The sequence below is a fragment of the Carcharodon carcharias genome, chromosome 30 (genome assembly GCF_017639515.1).
Source record: "Carcharodon carcharias isolate sCarCar2 chromosome 30, sCarCar2.pri, whole genome shotgun sequence".
Taxonomy (NCBI): Eukaryota; Metazoa; Chordata; class Chondrichthyes; order Lamniformes; family Lamnidae; genus Carcharodon; species Carcharodon carcharias.
Genome location: NC_054496.1, coordinates 3,308,285 through 3,329,343, shown reverse-complemented (window position 1 = coordinate 3,329,343; position 21,059 = coordinate 3,308,285). Strand labels below are relative to the sequence as shown.

The 21,059-nt window shown below is 44.5% G+C and overlaps 1 protein-coding gene across 5 annotated transcripts in view; it reads right to left on the bottom strand.

Moving 5' to 3' along the window:
* Window positions 1-8,946: 8,946 nt before the first annotated feature.
* The window catches only part of LOC121271345 (transportin-2), a 46,464-nt gene continuing 34,351 nt past the window's right edge, over window positions 8,947-21,059 (bottom strand). For all 5 annotated transcript variants that reach the window (XM_041177290.1, XM_041177291.1, XM_041177289.1 and 2 more), the window contains exons 16-24: window positions 19,269-19,427; window positions 16,085-16,172; window positions 15,389-15,487; window positions 13,726-13,821; window positions 12,701-12,776; window positions 12,345-12,444; window positions 11,784-11,858; window positions 10,422-10,554; window positions 8,947-9,893 (exon numbers count right to left, since the gene is read on the bottom strand). In XM_041177290.1, the coding sequence (XP_041033224.1) occupies window positions 10,447-10,554; window positions 11,784-11,858; window positions 12,345-12,444; window positions 12,701-12,776; window positions 13,726-13,821; window positions 15,389-15,487; window positions 16,085-16,172; window positions 19,269-19,427 (801 nt within the window). In that variant the 3' untranslated portion in view covers window positions 8,947-9,893; window positions 10,422-10,446. The remainder of the gene's footprint in view (window positions 9,894-10,421; window positions 10,555-11,783; window positions 11,859-12,344; window positions 12,445-12,700; window positions 12,777-13,725; window positions 13,822-15,388; window positions 15,488-16,084; window positions 16,173-19,268; window positions 19,428-21,059) is intronic.

Here is a 21,059-nt window from a genome sequence, read left to right as displayed (position 1 = left end):
ACAGCGCTGCAATCTCTCCCAATTTAGATAATATGCTTCTTTCATTCTTCCTGCCAAAATGGACAATTTCACATTTTCCCATATTATACATCATTTGCCAGATCTTTGCCCACCCACTTAACCTATCTATAATCCCTTTGTAGCGTCTTTATGTCCTCTTCACAACTTACTTACCTATCTTTGTTTCATCAGCAAATTTGGCAACCATCCCTTCCATCCAAGTGATTTATATAAATTGTAAATAGTTGAGGTCCCGAAACTGATCCATGTGGTATGCCATTTGTTACATCGAACCAACCTGGAAAAGACCCATTTATGCCTATGCTCTGGCTGGCTAACTGGAAGCAATCTTCTATCCATGCCAATATGTTATCACCTATGCCATGAGCTTTTATTTTCCACAATAACCTTTGATGTGGCACTTTATCAAATGCTTTCTGGAAATCCAAGTACAGTACATACACCAGTTCTCCTTTATCCACAGCATGTTACTTCCTCAAGGAACTTCAATAAGTTGGTTAACATAATTTCCCTTTCACAAAACCATGTTGACTCTACCTAGTTACCTTGAACTTATCCAAGTTATAACTTATTTAATAATAGCTAACATTTTCCCCTGTGACAGGTGATTGAGCCAAGTTGTGCTGCAACTGTACATTTTTGAAGGACTCAGTTAGAACATAAGAAATAGGAGCAGGAGTAGACTATTCGGCCCCTCAAGCCTTCTCCGCCATTCAATAAGATCATGGCTCATGATCTTGTGTTTCGATTTCCACATTCCCATCTAACCCCAATAACCTTTGATTCCTTTGCCTAACAAGAATCTATCTACCTCTGCCTTAAAAATATTCAATGGCCCTGCCTCCACCACCTTCGGAGGCAGAGAGTTCCAAAGTCTCTCAACCCACATGAAGCTAGGACAAGTACCTCCTCCATCACTAACTGTGTTGTGTGTTGGCTGTGATTCAGACAGGCACAGCCTGAAGCTTTATAACTCAGTGACACAACAGGCAACTATTACCCAGGGAACCTACACTCTAGCAAAAAGCAATGGCAACAACTGAGCAAGGACAGGAAAAGGAATTTGAGAGAGTGCTGAACCGCTGATGTGCAAGTTTCATATTTAGTTCTTGTATACCTTGTACACAACCCTGATGACTAGGCATGTCAATGTAAACACTAGGTGGAGTCTACAATATAATACCACAGGAAGGAGTCACTGAGTGAGTAACACAAGTAGCAATGAGTAACAGGGTGGAAAAAAAAATGATTGCGGAGAATTTGAGGCTTGGAGCAGCTGAATCTCAGTCTTTGCTACAAGTGGCAATATTGCTCCAAAACTAGATGACCAGGAACCCAGGCTCTGCAGCTAATATCTCAAACACAAACCCAAGGCTCAATCCCACAGTTCCAGGCACTGACAGCTTGCATACACTCCCACCAGTTTTGCAGTTAGTAACTCTGTACTCCATTTCCTGCACATTGATGCAGAGAACACATGGATTTGCAAATTACAGACCAACATAGTAATCCACATACCTCAAAGGCACATTAGTTTCAGTTTAACTGGCTCCACCATTACCAACTACTGGGATTGCAAGATTTTTTTTTTATTCATTCATGGGATGTGGGCATTGCTGGCTAGACCAACATTTATTGCCCATCTCTAATATGCCCTTGAGAAGGTGGTGGTGAGCTGGCTTCTTGAACCGCTGCAGTCCATGTAGTGTAGGTACACCTACAGTGCTGTTAGAGGGGGAATTCCAGGATTTTGACCCAGTGACAGTGAAGGAACAGCAATACATTTCCAAGTCAGTGGGAGGGAAACTTCTGCTGCCCTTGTCCTTCTAGATGGTAGAGGTCATGGGGTTGGAAGGTGCTGTCTAAGGAGCCTTGGTGAGTTACACATAAACTAGGAGGAAGTAAGCCATTTGAGCCTGCTCTGCCATTTAATATCATGGCTGATCCTCTATCGCAACCCCATATTCCCACTTTTTCTCCATACCCCAATGCCCCTAATATCCAAAAATTTATCAATTTCTTTTTTGAACATACTGAGTGACCTGGCCTCCACAGCCTTCTGTGGTAGAGAATTCCACAGATTGGCCATGCTCTGAGTGAAGACATTTTTCCTTATCTCAGTCCTAAATGGTCTGCCCCATATCCTGAGACTGTGGCCCCTGGTTCTAAATTCCCCAACCAGGGGAAACATCCTCTCTGCATCCAGTCTATCTAGGCCCATTAGAATTTTATACGTTTCAATCGGATCCCCTCATTCTTCTAAACTCCAATGAATACACGCTCAGTCGAACCAATCTCATACTATAATCCTGCCATCCTCAGTATCAGCCCAGTGAACCTTTGCTGCACTCCCTCTATAGCAAGTATATCCTCTCTTAGGTAGGGAGACCAAAACTGCAAGCAATACTCCAGGTGCGGTCTCACCACAGCCTTGTATAACTGCAGTAAAACATCCTTACTTCTGAACTCAAATCCTCTTGCAATGAAGGCTAACATACCATTTGCCTTCCTAATTGTTTGCTGCACCTGCCTATTTACTTTCATTGACTGGTGTACAAGGACACCCAAATCCCTTTGTACACCCAATATTTCACCATTTAAATAATAGTCTCTCTGTTTTCACACCGAAGCGTATAACTTCACATTTATCCACATTATACTACATCTGCCATGTGTTTGCTCACACACACTTGTCTAAATCACCCGAAGCCTCCTTCCATCCTCATCATCCCTGCAGTGCATCTTGTAGATGGTACACACTGCTTCTACTGTGCGTCTGTGGTGGGAGTGAATGTTTGTGGATGTGGTGCCATTCAAGCAGGCCGCTTTGTCCTGTATGGTGTCAAGCTTCTTGAGAGTTGTTGGAGCTGCACTTTGCAATGTCTGACCATCCAGCTTGGCTCAGATCATAGCACTCTGTCCTTGGAATGAGACGGCAGTGGGTGTCAGCCCCTTGGGCTGTCTTTTGGATGTTAAAGTGAAACAATGCCTGCCTATCCCAATGGTCTAGAATGTTGTTGCAACATTTGAGAAACGAGAAAATCCATGAACGTCTTCAACATTCAATTATTTTCAACAGGACCAAATAAAAAAAATCAGTTGCCCACTTATTCATTTTATTTGTGTGGATCCTACTGAGTGCAAACTATCAGATGCTTTTAACCTGATAACACCAGTCAGCTCAAGGAGCAGAACCTCATCTGATTAGGCATTTTACAGCCTTCTGGACTCAATATCAAGTTCAACAACTTTTGACTGTGAACTCTGTCCTCCATTTTGATTTTTTCCCCCATAAATTAAGGGTACAATTCTAAAGGGGATGGAGGAACAGAGGGACCTGTGTGTTTATGTGCACTGCTTTCCTGGAGAAAAGGCGGCTGAGAGGGGATTTGATAGACACATTCAAAATCTTGAGGGGTCTGCATAGATAGGAAGAAAATGTTCCCACTCATGAAAGGATCAAGTACAGAGCACTGATTAAAAGTAATTAACAAAAGTGAGAGGAGGAGAAACTCTCTTACACAGCGAATAGTTAGGCTCTGGAATGCACTGCCTGAGAGTGTGATGGAGGCAGATTCAACTGAGGCATTCAAAAGGGAAATAGACTTATCTGAAAAGGAAGAACATGCAAGGTTATGGGGAGAAGGCAGGGGAATGGTACTAGGTGAATTGCTCTGAGAGCCAGTGCAGATGTAATGGACCAAATGGACCTCACTCTACACTAACAATTCCATGATTTTGTTCTACCTGACCAACAGCATCAAACCGATCACATTCCTACCTCCCTTCAGTTCCACAGTGGAGCCATATTGGACTCTAAACATGAACTCAGTTTCTCTTTCCACAGATGCTGCTTGAGTTTTTCCAGCATTTGGTTTTTATTTTGGATCTCAAGTATCCACAGTATTTTGCTTTTAACACCAGCAGTCCATTGACTTGGAAGCACTTTCAGATCTCAAGAGATTATTGCCCCTGCAGGCTGACTGTCACTGCAGCTTTACGTCAGGTGCTGGATGGGTAGAATGCAGCAATTTGCAGTTTTTGAACTCTGATACCATTTGGCTGTAACAACATCTGACACAAGCAGAGGTCAGAGATGCACAATGCTGCCCTCTGCTCATCATTGTTCTTTTTTAGTCAGACAGATCTTATCCCAGGTCCCAACCAGTTCCCAATAGAAACAGAAAATGCTCAGCAGGTCAGACAGCATCTCTGCAGAGAGAAAGAATTAACATTTCAGGTCAATGACCTGTTTCTCTGTGAGCTTCAGCTTCACACCATAAAGATATAACCTTCAGGTGCAGACTCACAAGTGGCCTGATGGCCAATATGGCTGGGAGAGGGAGAAAGGGTGTGTGTGTGAGAGAGAGAGGAGAGAAAGAAAGAGAAAGGAGGAGGAGAGAGAAAGGAGGAGGAGAGAGAAAGGAGGAGGAGAGAGAAAGGAGGAGGAGAGAGAAAGGAGGAGGAGAGAGAAAGGAGGAGGAGAGAGAAAGGAGGAGGAGAGAGAAAGGAGGAGGAGAGAGAAAGGAGGAGGAGAGAGAAAGGAGGAGGAGAGAGAAAGGAGGAGGAGAGAGAAAGGAGGAGGAGAGAGAAAGGAGGAGGAGAGAGAAAGGAGGAGGAGAGAGAAAGGAGGAGGAGAGAGAAAGGAGGAGGAGAGAGAAAGGAGGAGGAGAGAGAAAGGAGGAGGAGAGAGAAAGGAGGAGGAGAGAGAAAGGAGGAGAGAGAAAGGAGGAGGAGAGAGAGAGGAGAAAGAAGAGAGAAAAGAGCACCCCAAACAATGTTGAGATCGTTATTCTTCATAATACAAACAGGAATAAAAACACAAGACAGATACAAAATAGAGTCACGAGAAATCAATTTTAGTCCATAAGAAAAGAAAAGCAAATTTATACATAAAATGAGAAAATAATCTCAGTTGAGCAAAGGTGCAAGCGGCCGGCATTACACTGATTGCATTACAGGAAACACACTGCACGTTTACAAATATACAACTCAAATTAAAAGGAAACAGCAGCACAACACTGGTACAAGAGAGGAGGGAGGGAGGGAGGGAGGGGATAATTCAGTGAGCCAAAAAAGTTCAGCAATGAGAGCATCTGAGAAACAGGTCATCCTTCAAGGCATACAGCCCCCTCAGCATCCACCTAATGTGAAGACTGGCACCTGCCTCCACACACCCCCAATGCTCACTCAGCACCCATCTAATGTGGTGAAGACTTTCCCTGACAAAATTACACCTTTGCAATCTTGCCTGTGCACTGGTGTGGACAGTGGTTGTTTTGTTCAGGCTAGCCTTGCTCTAGTACCCCCCCACCCCAACCCCTCACTCTCCAGATAGCCATGAGTTTAAACACAATGATTTCCTCTTGATGCTGCACCCAATTACCAGGATCAAAGACTCTAAATAGTATTAGTGAAGGAGTGGTGTTTCAACAGAGCTCAATGCTTGGATTTTCCCAGTAGTGGCAGCCAAGAAGGAGTGGGCAATAGGAATTACCACCTGAATACAGTAAGGAGGTGGCAAGTACAGTCAGCAGGGAATGGCAAAGGGCAGTGGACTAGATTGTAGCCTGTTCTCAGATACTCCCTTTGCCTGAACCAATTTTCACAGTTTAAAGACAGTATTTCTTCCTTCACACAATCCATTTTGTAAACTCAATCCCACAAAAAATGCTACTAATTGAGACTGTTAAAAGCAGTGAAGAATTAAATATGGTTAGCTTTCTCTCTCTGGATAAACTGAACTTCAATTTACCATCAACAGGATATTTTAAAAATGTTAAACCGTTTCTTATAAGCCACTGCAAGTAGTATTAGTGACACCAACACACCCCACATCCTGCAGCACAAAGTGATTCTCAGCAAGGAACAGCAGAGAGGGGGGCCAGCAAGGAGGAGGAGGAAGTGCAGCGGCAAGGAGGAGGGGGGCAGTGGTGAGGAGGGGGGTGGGAGGGTAGCAGCGAGGAGGATTGGGGGGTAGCAGCGAGGGGAAGGAGAGGGGGTGGGAGGGTAGCAGCAAGGAGAGTGGCGAGGATAAGGGGGATTGGCGGGGTAGCAGCAAGGAGGAGAGGTGGGGGATGCAAGAAGTGGGGAGAATTCAATATGGACAAGATATTTCAACCGTCTTTGTATAAAAAAATTAAAATGGTACAACGGAACTGTTACAAATAAACATAGCTCAGTTCCCTGGAAAAGTTCATCATTGCCAGATGAGCAACCACTCTACAATCCCATGTGGAAGGGGGTTCCACCTTCTCTTTGCCCCAGTTCCATCCGTTTGCAGCAGCAGCACATCAAGGTCCACCCCTTCAGCCAGTAACTCCTGTTAAAAGGTTTTGATTTCCCTCCTTTCCCATGGAAATGACAGTGAGTAGAGACAAATAAAACCTTAGTTACTCAGTTGAAACAAACCACTCCCCTTCCCCACTCCATCACCTGCCAGGATATACTCAGGATACATTTTGATTACATTAGCATGACAAAGATACAATGCTGTTTATTTCTATGTATGATATTTAAGATAAGCACCATACTGCGCATGCAACATTCACAGCCCAGAAGTGGCTAGTCAGACAGCCCCAAGGTACAGCCAGGTAAATCCAACCATTTGCTTCCAGAGGTCAGGCAAACGAGCACCATGAACCCTTGAACAGATTCATTTATCTATAATGCTCACTCTCACCTCAGTGCTGTGAGGGGCCACAGCTATCAGCTAAACACAAACTTAAATAAATTAATAGACTCACATAAACACACAATCGACTGGCAGGAATATCAAGCAAAGAATTCATCAGGGTTCCTTGGAACCAACACAAAACAAGGACATCTTCCCACTGTTGATGTCTGTTCACAAAAAAAGATTTTGGGTCACTTTTGAGAGATCAGGGCTATCACAGTGTCATTTCTTTCTCCCATAGGGAATTCCATACCTATCAACTGCCAATAAAATCCCAGTCAACTGCAGGTGGTTCCTGTTACTCCAGTCTGGTGGAAATGCTACACCATTCCTTCAAGGGCAGTTCCAGGGTCTGTCACAGCAGCCAAGTGCCAGCATCAACCATGCCTGACACCAGACACTGCTCCATAAACAATTAAAATGTCCAAGTGGTATGATTCTATTCAATGGGGAAGGTGTTCCTTCTGGGAATGTTTGTAGGAAGTTCAAATCTATGACATCAACCAAAAAGAATGGAGTTGGAGGTCCCTCACAAGGTTAAAAAATACAAGGAATGAAATGCCCATTCTTTACAGACAGATAGACAAAGAAACAGAAAACTCAGTCAGCATGCTGCAGCGAGGATTGGAACCAGACGGTGAACACAAGCAGCCTAATATTCCTCCTCATTCACCACATAACAGCAAGTGATTAGGAACAAGCCCCATCCTGCCAACATCAGGTCCTTTGAACACAAGGGTCAACATGATCCGTAACTTCACCCAATGTTGTGTGCAGTTGTGAAAATGTACCACTGACAATGCTCTACACACAACTCCATGCCCCCATTACAGCCCCTTCACTTACAATCGCCAAAGCACATTCTTCACCTTCCAACATCAGCATTCGTTAAAAACATGACTGGACTTGGATGGCAGACACCTCAGCTTATTTGAGACACCATAAGAATGGAGCACAGGGCATCGCCACCTCTCGCCAACTCAGTGATGGATGTTGGAGACACGAGTAGCATTTAGCCAAGTCAAACCATACACAGAATTGCTCATTCAATTGTTAAAAATAGTTAAGAACTTGCCAAACATTTTCAGTGAGGACAAAAGATGCTAGCTGAAATTAGTACATGCAGGAATTGTTACAGAACCTTGCACTGAAAGAGGAACTCCTCCCCCACACCTTAGCTCAGGACGAGCTACAGCCCAACAATTGCGACAGCAATTCATACAGGTGATTCAGTCTGAGGTCCCCTGTATGGTTTGTCCCAATCCTGGCTACTATAACACACCCTGACAGCGATCATGTGTTTGTGCGCATGTGCGGGGTTGAGTCAAAGACAGAGCAGCACAGACTGTCAAAGTTCATACAAACAAAGGAGACACTGGGAGCCTGTGGGCCCCACGGAACTGATCAGTGGTGACCAACATAGAGGGAGAAGGCCCATTTCAAAAAATGGGGAATGGAATCAGGGAGCAGAAATCTTTTCAGAATATTGATCCAGGAATTACACAGGTGCATTTGAATTTGCATCAAAAATGTTTCAATAATCACTCAAATTGATCAGCGAGGTAACATTGCTGATTAATCGTGAGAGGGGAAAGACATGTCACTTCAAGCAGCTACCAGCCAACATCACACTCTGACGGGTTCTCAGGGCTGTTATAACAGGGCTGTGTCCGTCAGTTCCAGGCCTGGTCTTCAGTCTGCAGGTTTTTACCATGACAAATTGCCACAGGGGTGATCAAAACAGGAAACCATCTGTATCCTTTTGGTGAGAGCAAGTTTAAAGAGAGGGTGGGAGGGTACTTCCAACATGAAATCTAATTCCAACGTGCGTTTGACACCAATGACTAAGATCGGAAACAAACTGCCAAAAATTCTAATTGAAAGGGTTTAATCTGGGAACATGAAATCCCTGTCAATGCACTGATTAAAAGGGATGCCACAGTAAATATACTGCACCACCAACACACCCTGGGCCCCCCCCCACCTCCCCCCCCCAACACTTCCACCCACCCCCCGCAATGATGCAACTGCCCTCTCTAGCTCCAATTCCTTGCTGTCATTACTAGCTATTCAACACTTGTGCTTCTCCCCTCCTCCAATACAGCAGCTACGGACTGGTCAGTTCCTAGGTCTATCCAGTCAAAAGTCAACACTTCACCAGTGTCCAATGCAGCACATGGGTCAAATTGTTCAGTTACATGGAGCTAACTATTAATATTTAAAAAAAAGGTCACAAGTGCAACTAAGAGTCTTTTTAGAAAAGGTTTGGGTTTTTCTCTTTTTGACCACTTGCCATTTTAGTTTACACTTCCGTTTTAAGGATAAGACGACAAGAGAACGCAGCAGCACATTATCACAAAAAACAAACCCAAATGGTTCATTGTTTGACAGGGCATTGCCACAGCATGACAGCACAGACATGCTTCATTACAGTATCAAGGTACAGGCTTTCATACCAGCCTCTCCTACCCACTTCCGGCCTCTCGAGGGGAGCGGAAGGCTGACCGTCGGTCCACGTTGGAACGATCCTTTACAACCCAATCAGAAAAGATAGTGAAGCCTTGATCTACACACACACATTACCACTCATTACGTTCTATTCAGAGATCACTAGACTATTACAGCTCACCTCCATGCAGTCTAGCTTTAAACAGTGACTCTCTTTTTGACGACTGCTGGGGTATCTATGCGACAGTACAAAGCTCGGTATGCTTTCTAGTTTTAATGTGTTAAAAAAAGTTTGTTTTCTTTTTAATTTTAAAAACTTCTACCCTTAAACCACGGCACAAGCATCAGGCTTGTAATGTCCCAAATTTAGATGGACAAGGCCGATTGATTCTAGCTGATTTTATTAATCTTGTGGAATTCTTCACTACGCTTGCCTATATTTTAATTTATTTTCCTAAATTTCCCACACTTTGCCCCCTCCCGAGTTGTCCAACTGAGATTTGACCCTCGGGATCTTTGGAATGTCCCGTGTGTAGTGGCAGATTCCCTCTTCAGAAAGAAGGCGTACCAGATCTTGCTGCCGAATTAATCCAGTTTGCTCTGGTTTAGAGGCTGTTTTTCCCCCGATATTTTCGGAGAAAGGGGGCGTGTTTTTAGTCCCACCAACTCCACCCTAACCCCCCAATGACAGGGCAGTGCAACTCTTAGATGTGGATGATTTCCCAGTAGCCCTCCCAGCAACAGAAACCTGATGAAAGAGAGAGAGAGAAAAAGAGAGACACTTTAGTATTAATCCAGAGCATATCAGAAATTAATAAATAGCATTCAAAGTAGTCACAAGGACTCTAACAGTCAATGAATCAGCTTTAAATTCCACAATTAAGCTGCACAATAATTGTTCCTCCCCACTTCCCCAAAACAGACCTTAGCAGTGCCCAGAATCTCCGCCAGTTCACAATCTGCCAGGACAGACCAGTGCCCGGCATCGAGATTCTTTTCAGCACTGGAGTAGAACGTGAATAGGGGAGGGGGGCAAAAACTTCCCAACCTCATTCCCATTTCAAATCCCTTTAAGAGAAGGCTGTGCTTTCCAGCCCAATGCAGAGAAAGAACATGAACCACACACCAGGAAAGGAGACAGCTTCCAACAACACTCCAAATCCCAAAGGATCTCAAAGTGAACAAGTTGGGTCAGGGAGATGCTGCCTGTTGGAGAAAAGCCTGACTGCACTCCTCAGGACAAACCCAAACCTATGCCTGATCTCAGGATGCCCACCTGACGTTGTGTCCCTTAATTTCAGCTATACGCCATAGAACGCAGACAGCCGCTCCTTCAGAAGTGGTGGGAACTGTTCTGAAAATTGTTGCCAGTTCTCCTCACCAACTTGTTCCTTGAAGCCATGCAGGATCTGCAAGATGAAAAACACCAACCACAATGTTAGAAAGTAGCAAATAATAAGTCTCTGTGAAACCTCATCATTCACTGAGCTCTTCTGGCAGTAATACAAGTGAATAAAGACAAAAAGCATCATGGATAAACATCCCCTTTCTTCCCATGGCTTTAACTGTAGCAAGTAGTACAAATTTGAAAGCAGGGTAAATGCATCATTCAATGTAACAGTCACCCATATGTACTACAGGCTTCCTGCTTCAATCCTGAGTCTGTACCACGAGTTGTGCACTGGTGCTTGGGAGAGCCTTCAGCAGGCCTAAACACCGCTGTACTGGATTACTCATCACTCACCTATGTTGGAAGGGACTTGGCTGCCAGGAACAACACACCAGCTTGAATGTATATAACTATCTCTAATGTAGTAAAATGTCCTAGTGAACTTCACCAGAGTGTAATCAGTATAATTAAAACTAAGCCAGAGGTGAAGACATTAGGTCAAGTGACCAAATGCTTCAGCAGCTTCTTAGCAAGTTGGAGAGGAAACTTCACAGCTTATAGTCTTAGCAGCTGAAGTTTGGAGGCAGGAGGAACTCAGTAGAAGAAAGGCTGATTTAGGGACAGAGGCAAGGAATGAACAGAGGTGGAAGCAGTTTATCTTGATCGAGAGGATATGGGGAAGTTCAGCTCCTGTTCAAATAGGCCACCAAAGTTTCGAACAGTGGGTTGGAATGGCCAGGAAACAGGTGGGGATGAGGACAATAACTTCAATCTTCCTGATATTTAATTGGAGGGCATTTCAGCTCATTCAACGTGCCACATGGGACAAGCACTTTATCACAGAGGCAATGAAGCAATTGAGAGAGGAAGAGTTGGGTGCCACGAATGTACACATCAAGATTCTTCACTTGGGCAAGGCCGAGAGACCCAGAAACATCCACCCCAAAGGCATGCCATACCAGATTAAGCCAAGAGAAATGCTGAAGTATTGATGTGAGTTAAAGTCCCCCAATCCAGAGATTAGATCGCTAAACACCATATCCACCATAGTAAGAGTGAAGGGACAAATGAGTTCCTGGCTGGTTTTTGAGTATATTACCATCGTGCTGTGCATCCCACCCGACAACATCAACACTTCACATCAGTGCATAGTTCAAATGCCGAGGAAGTATCTGCCACTTGGAGTAGCTGCAGTGTTTGGTTGTGGGCAACTGGAAGTGCAGGAAAGAGGACAGAGTTCACACCCACCTTATAAAACATGTCACGCAGGTCATCCTTTGGACTCACCCATGAAGCAACAGCATCGCAAAAGAAGATGAAGTCCTACAAGAAACAAAATGCTCAGTTTTAATCTGTTAACTCGTACACCGTTGAACTGGATGTACAAGGCCCAGCTATATATAGAAGCTGCTTAAACCAGGCATCAGCAAATGGACAAAGACAAATGGGCTGCAGCAAGTGGAGGAATATTCCACATTAACTCAAAATACCTCAGAATGCCTAGAATTGTGATCATCACAGCTCTGCTGCTTCTCACAACTGTGTGGAGTCCCAGAGACACAGACACTCCGAAACCGCACCCACAGTCATACATGTGAACCCAATAAGTGTCAGCATGAGCCATTCTAGATGAGGTCAATCCTGTCTTTCCAATATCTATATTTTGCAGGAATTACTAGATTGCAATCAGAAGCAGGAACCCTGGTTGATGCTGTCCTCTTTAACCAAGTGATCCAACACCATGGTCACTCAGGTTGAGATCAACCAACTCAGCACAGTCACACTTCAGACAGCAAAACATTTCCTTACCTGCACTACACCCCCTGGATTCACTCCAATCATCATACAGATCCCACGGAACGCAGAATCCTTCTCTTCATTATCACGGATATTTCTCAAAGACGTGCACCTGGGAATTACAAAGCCACACTGTGGGAGTCCGAATGTAGAGAAATGTGAAACTCCACCCTACTCATGCCAGGATCTGGGTTTCAGCCATGACCAGCTCTCAGCGAAGCTGGCACACAGCACTGACCCAGGCTGGCCTGAAAAGTCAAAGTGGTTAGTTCACCTATGAGGTCAGAGAACCCACCTCTGGACTGTAAACAGTGAATGGTTCTGGAACCAAATGGAGGGGAGGGAGGGAAAAAGAAATTAACACTCACCATGGTCTGATGAACTGTTGTAGCATGGGCGCAACTTCCTGGGGACATACATAACCTAGACGGCCAATGGTTATAGCTGCGGGGAGGAGACAGGAAAATCAACCAACAGCATCACCACTATTAGTCAGAGCTTCTCCCAGAGTCAACATGCTCAGAATAGAAAAGTTCAACATTCTTTAGTTCAGAATTCAAATGTCTGCCTTTTCTAATCATCACAGCAGTGTTGCAAGTGCCAGTCACCACCTCATCCGTCCATTTGATAAAATACACTGGTGCTCTGTCCTGTGAGCCTCACCTGGTAGTCACAGCTACAGATCCTCAGGGGGACACAGAAGAACACTCTCAAGATGGTAAAGGGCTTCCATTTTGATGAAAGACCACTGGGGCTGCAGAAATGTATTGCAGATAAGGGTTGGCTTACAGGGTGGGGTAGCAGAACAGGGAGACAGACATTGGCTCACTATCGAAGCTATATGAGTGCAATAATTTCAATGGCAGAATCATATCCAAAACAAGGAAGTTTGTGCCACCATGCTGCATATTTTCAGGAAGTTATGAGATTTTATAACAACAAACCTGCCCCAAAAGCAATTATGAGAAACCCACAAAAATTACATTGCACTTGCCTCCAGAGTAGGGACAGAAGGAAAGAGGCAGTAGTCTCCAAGTGGTCCAAAATGCCCTGGAGCATCGCCATTGGGTTGGAGATTGTATTAAATATCTGTTGTGAAGTGAAGCATAGGTGCATCGAGTGCCTACAACACCCAGTTCTCACACAGTTGAATGCCGGCCTCATTCCAAAGCTGCTGGCTATAGCTCAATGACGGTGGTTATTTTCCAACCTTCACTGCACTCACTCAGGCACCATGCTTATTACACACTGCTTTCATGAGGTCAGCATCTCAGTGGTGGGCATGGTTAAACCAGGAAAATTGTTTGACCGATTTTGGTAATGCTTGTGCTCCTTTTTGATCCCAAGCTCAGGGCCAGGACCCCCAGGGAATGTACATCAGTTTGTAGCTTACCAGTGTTCTCAAGTAGAGTCTTGGGAGTGTTCGGTCTGTTGATGATCTCCACCAAGTTATTCAGAACCAGTGACACATATGGCTGCATCTCAGCACCTGCCAGGGTAGGAGATTAATATTCAGATTCCAACTCCACTGATATTCCAGTAATTGAAGGGCAATTAGGGATAGGCAATAAATGCTGGCCCAGCCAGCGAAGCCCACATCCCATGAATGAATATTAAAAATTACTTGCATTACAGCATCTTCAACACACTAAAATGCACTACAGCGTTCCACAGGAGTTTTATAAAACATTCCTTCATCACTTCAAGATTCTCTTTCTTATATATTCATGGAACGTGAGCATCACTGGCCAGACCAGCATTTGCTACCCATCCCTAATTACCCTCAGGGTGGTGGTGGGGAGCCATTGCACCCCATGCATTGTAGGAACACCCATGTGTTGTCAGGAGGGAGTTCTAGTATTTTGACCCAGCGACAAGGAAGAAATGGGGATATATTTCCAAGTCAGGATGGCTTGAGACTTGGAGGGGAACTTGTAGGTGGTGATGTTCCCATATACCTGCTGCCTTTATTCTTCTAGGTGATAAGAGGTCACAGGTTTGGAAGGTGCTGTTGAAGGAGTCTTGGTGAGTTGCTGCAGTGCATCTTGTAGATGGCACACACTGCAGCTACTGTGCATTGGTGGTGGAGTGGGTGCTTTGTCCTGGATGGTGTCAAGTTTCTTGAGTGTTGTGGGAACTGCACTCATCCAGGCAAGTGGAGAGTATTCCATCACACTCCTGACTTGTGCCTTGTAGATGGTGGACAGGCTTTGGGAGGTCAGGTGGTGAGTTACTCACCACAGGATTCCAAGCTTCTGGCCTGCTCTTGAAACCACAGTATTTATACGGCTAGTCCAGTTACATTAATGGTCAATGATGACCCACTCCCCCTCTCCAGGATGTTATTTATTTTTAAGTTCAAACTTTACATTCCTTCTGCCCTTCAAGGCCGACAGTGAATTCATTAATCTGAAAGTTACTACTGTTAAATTAGGTTGCTGCTATACAGTGCAGTCAGTAAATTTATATTCTTCATCAGTGCTATTCCTTTCCCACATTAGTATGCAATTTAAAGTTTCATGACCATGATATTCTTATAGATCACTGAATCAAAGGGCCCTCACATTGTACCCCTTGCTGGGGTAGTTCCACTGGAGCAGGGATTATGATTACATCAGCCTGGGTCTATGGGTTTGAGGTTTATGATTATCTCACCCAGTTTCCATTGTTCACTCAAGCTCAATGAGTGTCTGTGGGATGTAGATGACCTCAAATCTCAGCCCAATCCTCTCACATTTACATGGAGCCAGTCACTGGGTATGATCAGGATCCATTTCCTAGTCCAAAAAAATACCTAACGTGCATGTGAAGTCCTAGGTCAAGATTAAGCAATTGCAGCCACAAGTGAGGTTAGCTTTACAGCACAGGCCAGGGTCAATAGCTGGTGGATTTTGGTCTGTGGGGTTCATAGCACATTAAGACAGACCATATCTCACTAGGCCATGCAGCAGTGTCTATATTACATCTCTAGTCAGATTATATTATGAAAACAAAAGATTCAGTAAATGGTCCACCACTCTCCTCCAGCTCTTCAGACTTCACCGAAAGCAACTCACCCATCTGCATGCAGATTTCTCCGATTGCCCAGGTGGCATTATTGCACACAGAAATAAACTCTGGGTTCAGGTTGGTTCCCAAAATTGGCATGAACTCAGCTAAGAGATGGGGAGAAGAAGGAAAAGAGGAATGGCGTTAAAAACAAAATCACATCAATCCAGCAATAACAGGGAAATATTTCAGCCCTCAGCCCACTTTACAAAGCTGCATCTTCTCCACCCTACCAAGATCACCTGGAACCTGGATTTGAGGGTCCAGATCATCCTGAGCTCAGCACCGGGAGCAAGGATTAAAACAGCTCCTCAGTACAAGGACAACTTGGCTATGCCAATGGTAAGGGGCAACCACCATTCCTGCTGCCCACAAATCAGCTGGCTGCTAGTCACAGGCCATATACCCACCAACTGGACAGGGAGGAATGGGATGGCAGCAGGCACCTGAGGGCAGGTAAAAGAATATTAAAAGAACTCTGGATTAGACAGTATGAATATATGAACTATCATAGAGGTCAGTAACACATTATGCATGACATCCAGAGCAGGAATTACTTCCAAACACTGAAGAGTTTCCCCACGACCTTTCACCCCCGCCTTCTTACCACCTCACGGCAGGGCTTTAAGAGGCCAGTAAGAAACCAGCTCTATACAATAGAAGGTATACAGAAGCCCTGGTGTCTTAATATCGACTGCACTCACCTATACATGGCTTCACATGCTGGAAACAGGCTTTGGTGAGATCACCCAAAAGTGCAAATGAACTCTGCCGAACCTCAGGCATTGTATCCTAGAGAGAGAGAGATAAGGCAGCACAGGTCACAAACCCCCATAATATAATGATCAAAGCATCATTGCATCAACCTCCCAGCACACCCTCACCCTGTTCGGCAAGGCAGGCTTCCTTTATGAATAGGAGTTTCCTTTCACTGCCCAATATCTAGTTAAGCAGGGAGTTAAAAGTAAAGAACTGCAGATGCTGCAAATCCAAAACAAAAACAGAAACAGAAATACTTGGAAAGACTCAGCAGGTCTGGCAGCATCGGCGGAGAAGAGCACAGTTGACGTTTCGAGTCCTCCTGACCCCTCAACAGAACTAAGTAAAATTAGGAAAGGGGTGAAATATAAGCTTGTTTAGGTGGGCGGGGGTAGTTGTTGGAATAAGAAGCCAGTAATAGGTTGAGATAACCAAAAGATGTCACAGACAAAAGGACAAAGAGGTGTTGAAGGTGGTGATATTATCTAAAGGAATGTGCTAAATAAGGGTAGAAAGCAGGACAAGCAAGGTACAGATAGCTCTAGTGGGGGTGGGGGTGAAGGAATACTTAAAAGGCTAAAAGGTAGAGAGAAAACAATGGGTAGATATACATTTAAAAATAATGGAAATAGGTGGGAAAAGAAAAATCTATATAAATTATTGGAAAAAAAGAGGGGGGATCATAAAGGGGGTGGGGATGGAGGAGAGAGTTCATGATCTAAAATTGTTAAACTCAATATTCAGTCCGGAAGGCTGTAAAGCGCCTAGTCGGAAGATGAGGTGCTGTTCCTCCAGTTTGCGTTCAGCTTCACTGGAACAATGCAGCAAGCCAAGGACGGACATGTGGGCATGAGAGCAGGGTGGAGTGTTGAAATGGCAAGTGACAGGGAGGTCTGGGTAATGCTTGCGGACAGACCAAAGGTGTTCTGCAAAGCAGTCACCCAGTCTGCATTTGGTCTCTCCAATGTAGAGGAAACAGCATTGGGAGCAATGAATGCAGTAGACTAAGTTGGGGGAAATGCAAGTGAAATGCTGCTTCACTTGAAAGGAGTGTTTGGGCCCTTGGACGGTGAGGATAGAGGAAGTGAAGGGGCAGGTGTTGCATTTTCTGCGGTTGCATGGGAAGGTGCCGTGGGTGGGGGTTGAGGAGTAGCGGATGATGGAGGAGTGGACCAGGGTGTCCACTTTACCCCCTGGCAGCATTCCGTGGGGATCATTCCCTCCGGGACACCCTGGTCCACTCCTCCATCACCCGCTACTCCTCAACCCCCTCCCACGGCACCTTCTCATGCGACCGCAGAAGATGTAACACCTGCCCCTTCACTTCCTCTCTCCTCACCGTCCAAGGGCCCAAACACTCCTTTCAAGTGAAGCAGCATTTCACTTGCACTTTCCTCAATTTAGTCTACTGCATTCGTTGCTCCCAATGCAGTTTCCTCTACATTGGAGAGACCAAACGCAGACTGGGTGACTGCTTTGCAGAACACCTTTGGTCTGTCCACATGCATTACCCAGACCTCCCTGTCGCTTGCCATTTCAACACTCCACCCTGCTCTCATGCCCACATCTGTCCTTGCTTGCTGCATTGTTCCAGTGAAGCTCAACGCAAACTGGAGGAACAGCACCTCATCTTCCGACTAGGCACTTTACTGCCTTCCGGACTGAATATTGAGTTTAACAATTTTAGATCATGAACTCTCTCCTCCATCCCCACCCCCTTTCTGTTTCTTCCCCCTCCTTTTTGTTTTTTCCAATAACTTATATAGATTTTTCTTTTCCCACCTATTTCCATTATTTTTAAATGTATTTCCACCCTTTGTTTTATCTCTACCTTTTAGCCTTTTTAGTATTCCTTCACCCCACCCCCCACTAGAGCTATCTGTATCAGTTCTGTTGAAGGGTCATGAGGACTCGAAACGTCAACTCTTTTCTTCTGCGCCGATGCTGCCAGACCTGCTGAGTTTTTCCAGGCAATTCTGTTTTTGTTTTGGATTTCTAGCATCTGCAGTTTTTTGTTTTTATTTCTATCTGTACTTTGCTTGTCCTGCTTTCTACTCTTAATTAGCACATTCCTTTAGATAATACCACCACCTTCAACACCTCTTTGTCCTTTTGTCTGTGATATCTTTTGGTTATCTCCACCTATTACTGGCTTCTTGTTCCAACAACGCCCCCAGCCCCCTTAAACCAGCTTATATTTCACCCGTTTCCTATTTTTACTTAGTTTTGTTGAAGGGTCATGAGGACTCGAAACGTCAACTGTGCTCTTCTCTGCCGATGCTGCCAGACCTGCTGAGTTTTTCCAGTTATTTGTTTCTGTTTTTGATCTAGTTAAGCGGGGCTGCACAACCAGGTTAAGAGTACACTCCTCAGGACTAATGCTCAGACCAGATTATGAGACAGACTTGAAGGTGCTGTCTAGCATTGAATAGTTCAGACCACAGCAGTAGGGCCGAGATCAGATAATATGTTCGTCCAGCCATCCCAAGTTCATCTTCAAAAATTTATTCACCCAGTGCAGGCTCAGACAGCCACAGCAGCAAGGCTACCTTTTCACAGACCGCTGATGGTAGCACTCTCACTGCAGCCAGAGGTCAACACTTCAAGCACTGCTTGAGCACATAAATTAACACAGTATTGAGGGAGGCACTGTCTTTCAGGTGTGACATTAAACCAAGACCTCATTGGGTGGTTATAAAAAGATATCTTAGCATTACTGGAAGAGCTGAGCTCTCCTACAGTCCTGGAGAATGCTTTACTGCTCAGCACTGTTCAAACAGAACAGATGGGTGGCATAAGTCTATGTTCCTTCACAGCAAGTGTATGCACCTCACAGTATCCCTCCAACAGACACATGCACACAAAGGACAATAGATTTAAAAGGTTATCAGCAATACACATAAAAAAGTTCAAAGGTTGTTCAGCATGTTCCGATTCAGATCCTTTGCAGAGTTGTTTACCTTTACACAAACACTAGGAACAATTAGCTTGTCATTTATCTGTGACATTGCTGTGTGAAAATTGGTCATCTACATTACAGTGACTACACACTCTGTGAAGCACATTAGGAAATCCAGAGGTCACAAAAGGCCCTATAGAAATCTAAGTCTGAGTTTCCTTTTCATTCACCTGCATACACTGGAAAAGAAGGGTCATGATGTTGCTCCGTGCTACCAACTGCTCAACGTGACCACCCAAACCCTCCGCCAGGCCGCTCAGCAGGTCCAGTGCTACAATCATGAAATCCTTGTCTGGAGCCTCGTACTGATCTGGTTGCGTGTTATACATCTGGAAACAGCCAGAGCAAAAATCTATCAGTGGGAAACAGGTAGTCTACAATTATGCAAAGTACATGAGGGTGAGCATCAGCTGTTGGTTTTGGGGTGCACGATGATTACTGCCCTCATATGAAACCAGTGGGTAGTATAGGTCCAACAGGGCCAGGTTGGTGTCAGCATCTCATGTTCCCACACAAAAGAATCACTCCACATTTCACATCAGCCCTCCCAACCGATCGTTTTAGTGTGAAAGGAATAGAGGGAACAGAATTCTTAAAGTGCATTCAGGAAAACGTTTTTGGCCAGTATGTAGCAAGTCCAAGAAGAGAGAGCATGGTCTGGTCTTAGTTTTAGGAAATGAAGCTGGAAAGAGTGACAGATAAAGAGCATTTTGGTGGTAGTGATCATAATTCAGTTAGTTTTAACATAATTATAGAAAAGGACAAAGATAGAATGGGAGTTAGAGTTCCAATTTGGGGCAAGGCCAATTTTACTAAGCTGAGTGATTTAGCAAAAGTGGACTGGAAGCAGCTACTTGAATGCAAACCAGTGTCAGAGCAGTGGGAGGCAAAAGGGGAGATCCAAGGGGTTCAGGGTAAACATGTTCCCACAAAGAAAGGGGTGGTACAGCCAAATCTAGAGCCCCTTGGATGTCAAGGAGCTTAAAGGGTAAAATGGTAGGAAAGGAAAACTTATATCCAATACTGAGGACTCAGTACTGAGGGGAATATAGAAAGTGGAGGGGTGAAATCTAAAAGGAAATCAGGAAAGCAAAGAGAATGTTGGCAAGAAAGAAAAATCAAGGTGAACACGAAGATGTTTTTATCAATGCATTAAGAGTAAGAGGGTAGCCAAGGGTAGAGCAGGGCCTGTAAAAGACCAAAAAGATAACCTATGTGTGGAGGAGGAGGATGTGGGTATGGTTCTGAATGAATACTTTGCATTTGTCTTCACAAAAGAGGAAAATGATGCAGACATTGTAGTTGAGGAAGAGTATGAAGTATTGGGTGTGATAAACATAGGGAGAGAGGAAGTATTAATGGGATTAGCATCCTTTAAAGTAGATAAGTCACCAGGGCCAGATTAAACATAACCCAGGCTGTTAAAAGAAGCCAGGGAGGAAATTGCAGAGGATCTGGCCATCATTTTCCAATTTTCACTGGATACAGGTGAGATGCCAGAGGATTGGAGGCCTACTAACATTGTACCTTTGTTTAAAAATTGAGTGAGGGATAGACTGAATAATTACAGGCCAGTCAGTCTGACCTCAGTAGTGGGCAAATTATTGGAATCAATGCTGAGACACAGGATAAAACTGTCACTTAGACAAGGTTCAAGGATAGTCAGCATGGATTTGTTAACGGAAGCTTGTGTCTGACTATGTGTCAGACTGAACTGAATTTTTTTGAGGAAGTAACAAAGGGGGATTGATAAGGATGGTGCAGTTGATGTGGTCTGCATGGATTCTAGGAAGGCTTTTGGCAAGGTCTCACATGGAAGGCTGGTTAAAAAAAAACCCATGGGATCCAGGGGAATGTAGCAAGCTGGATATAAAGTTGTAAAAACAAAAAAACTGCGGATGCTGGAAATCCAAAACAAAAACAGAATTACCTGGAAAAACTCAGCAGGTCTGGCAGCATCG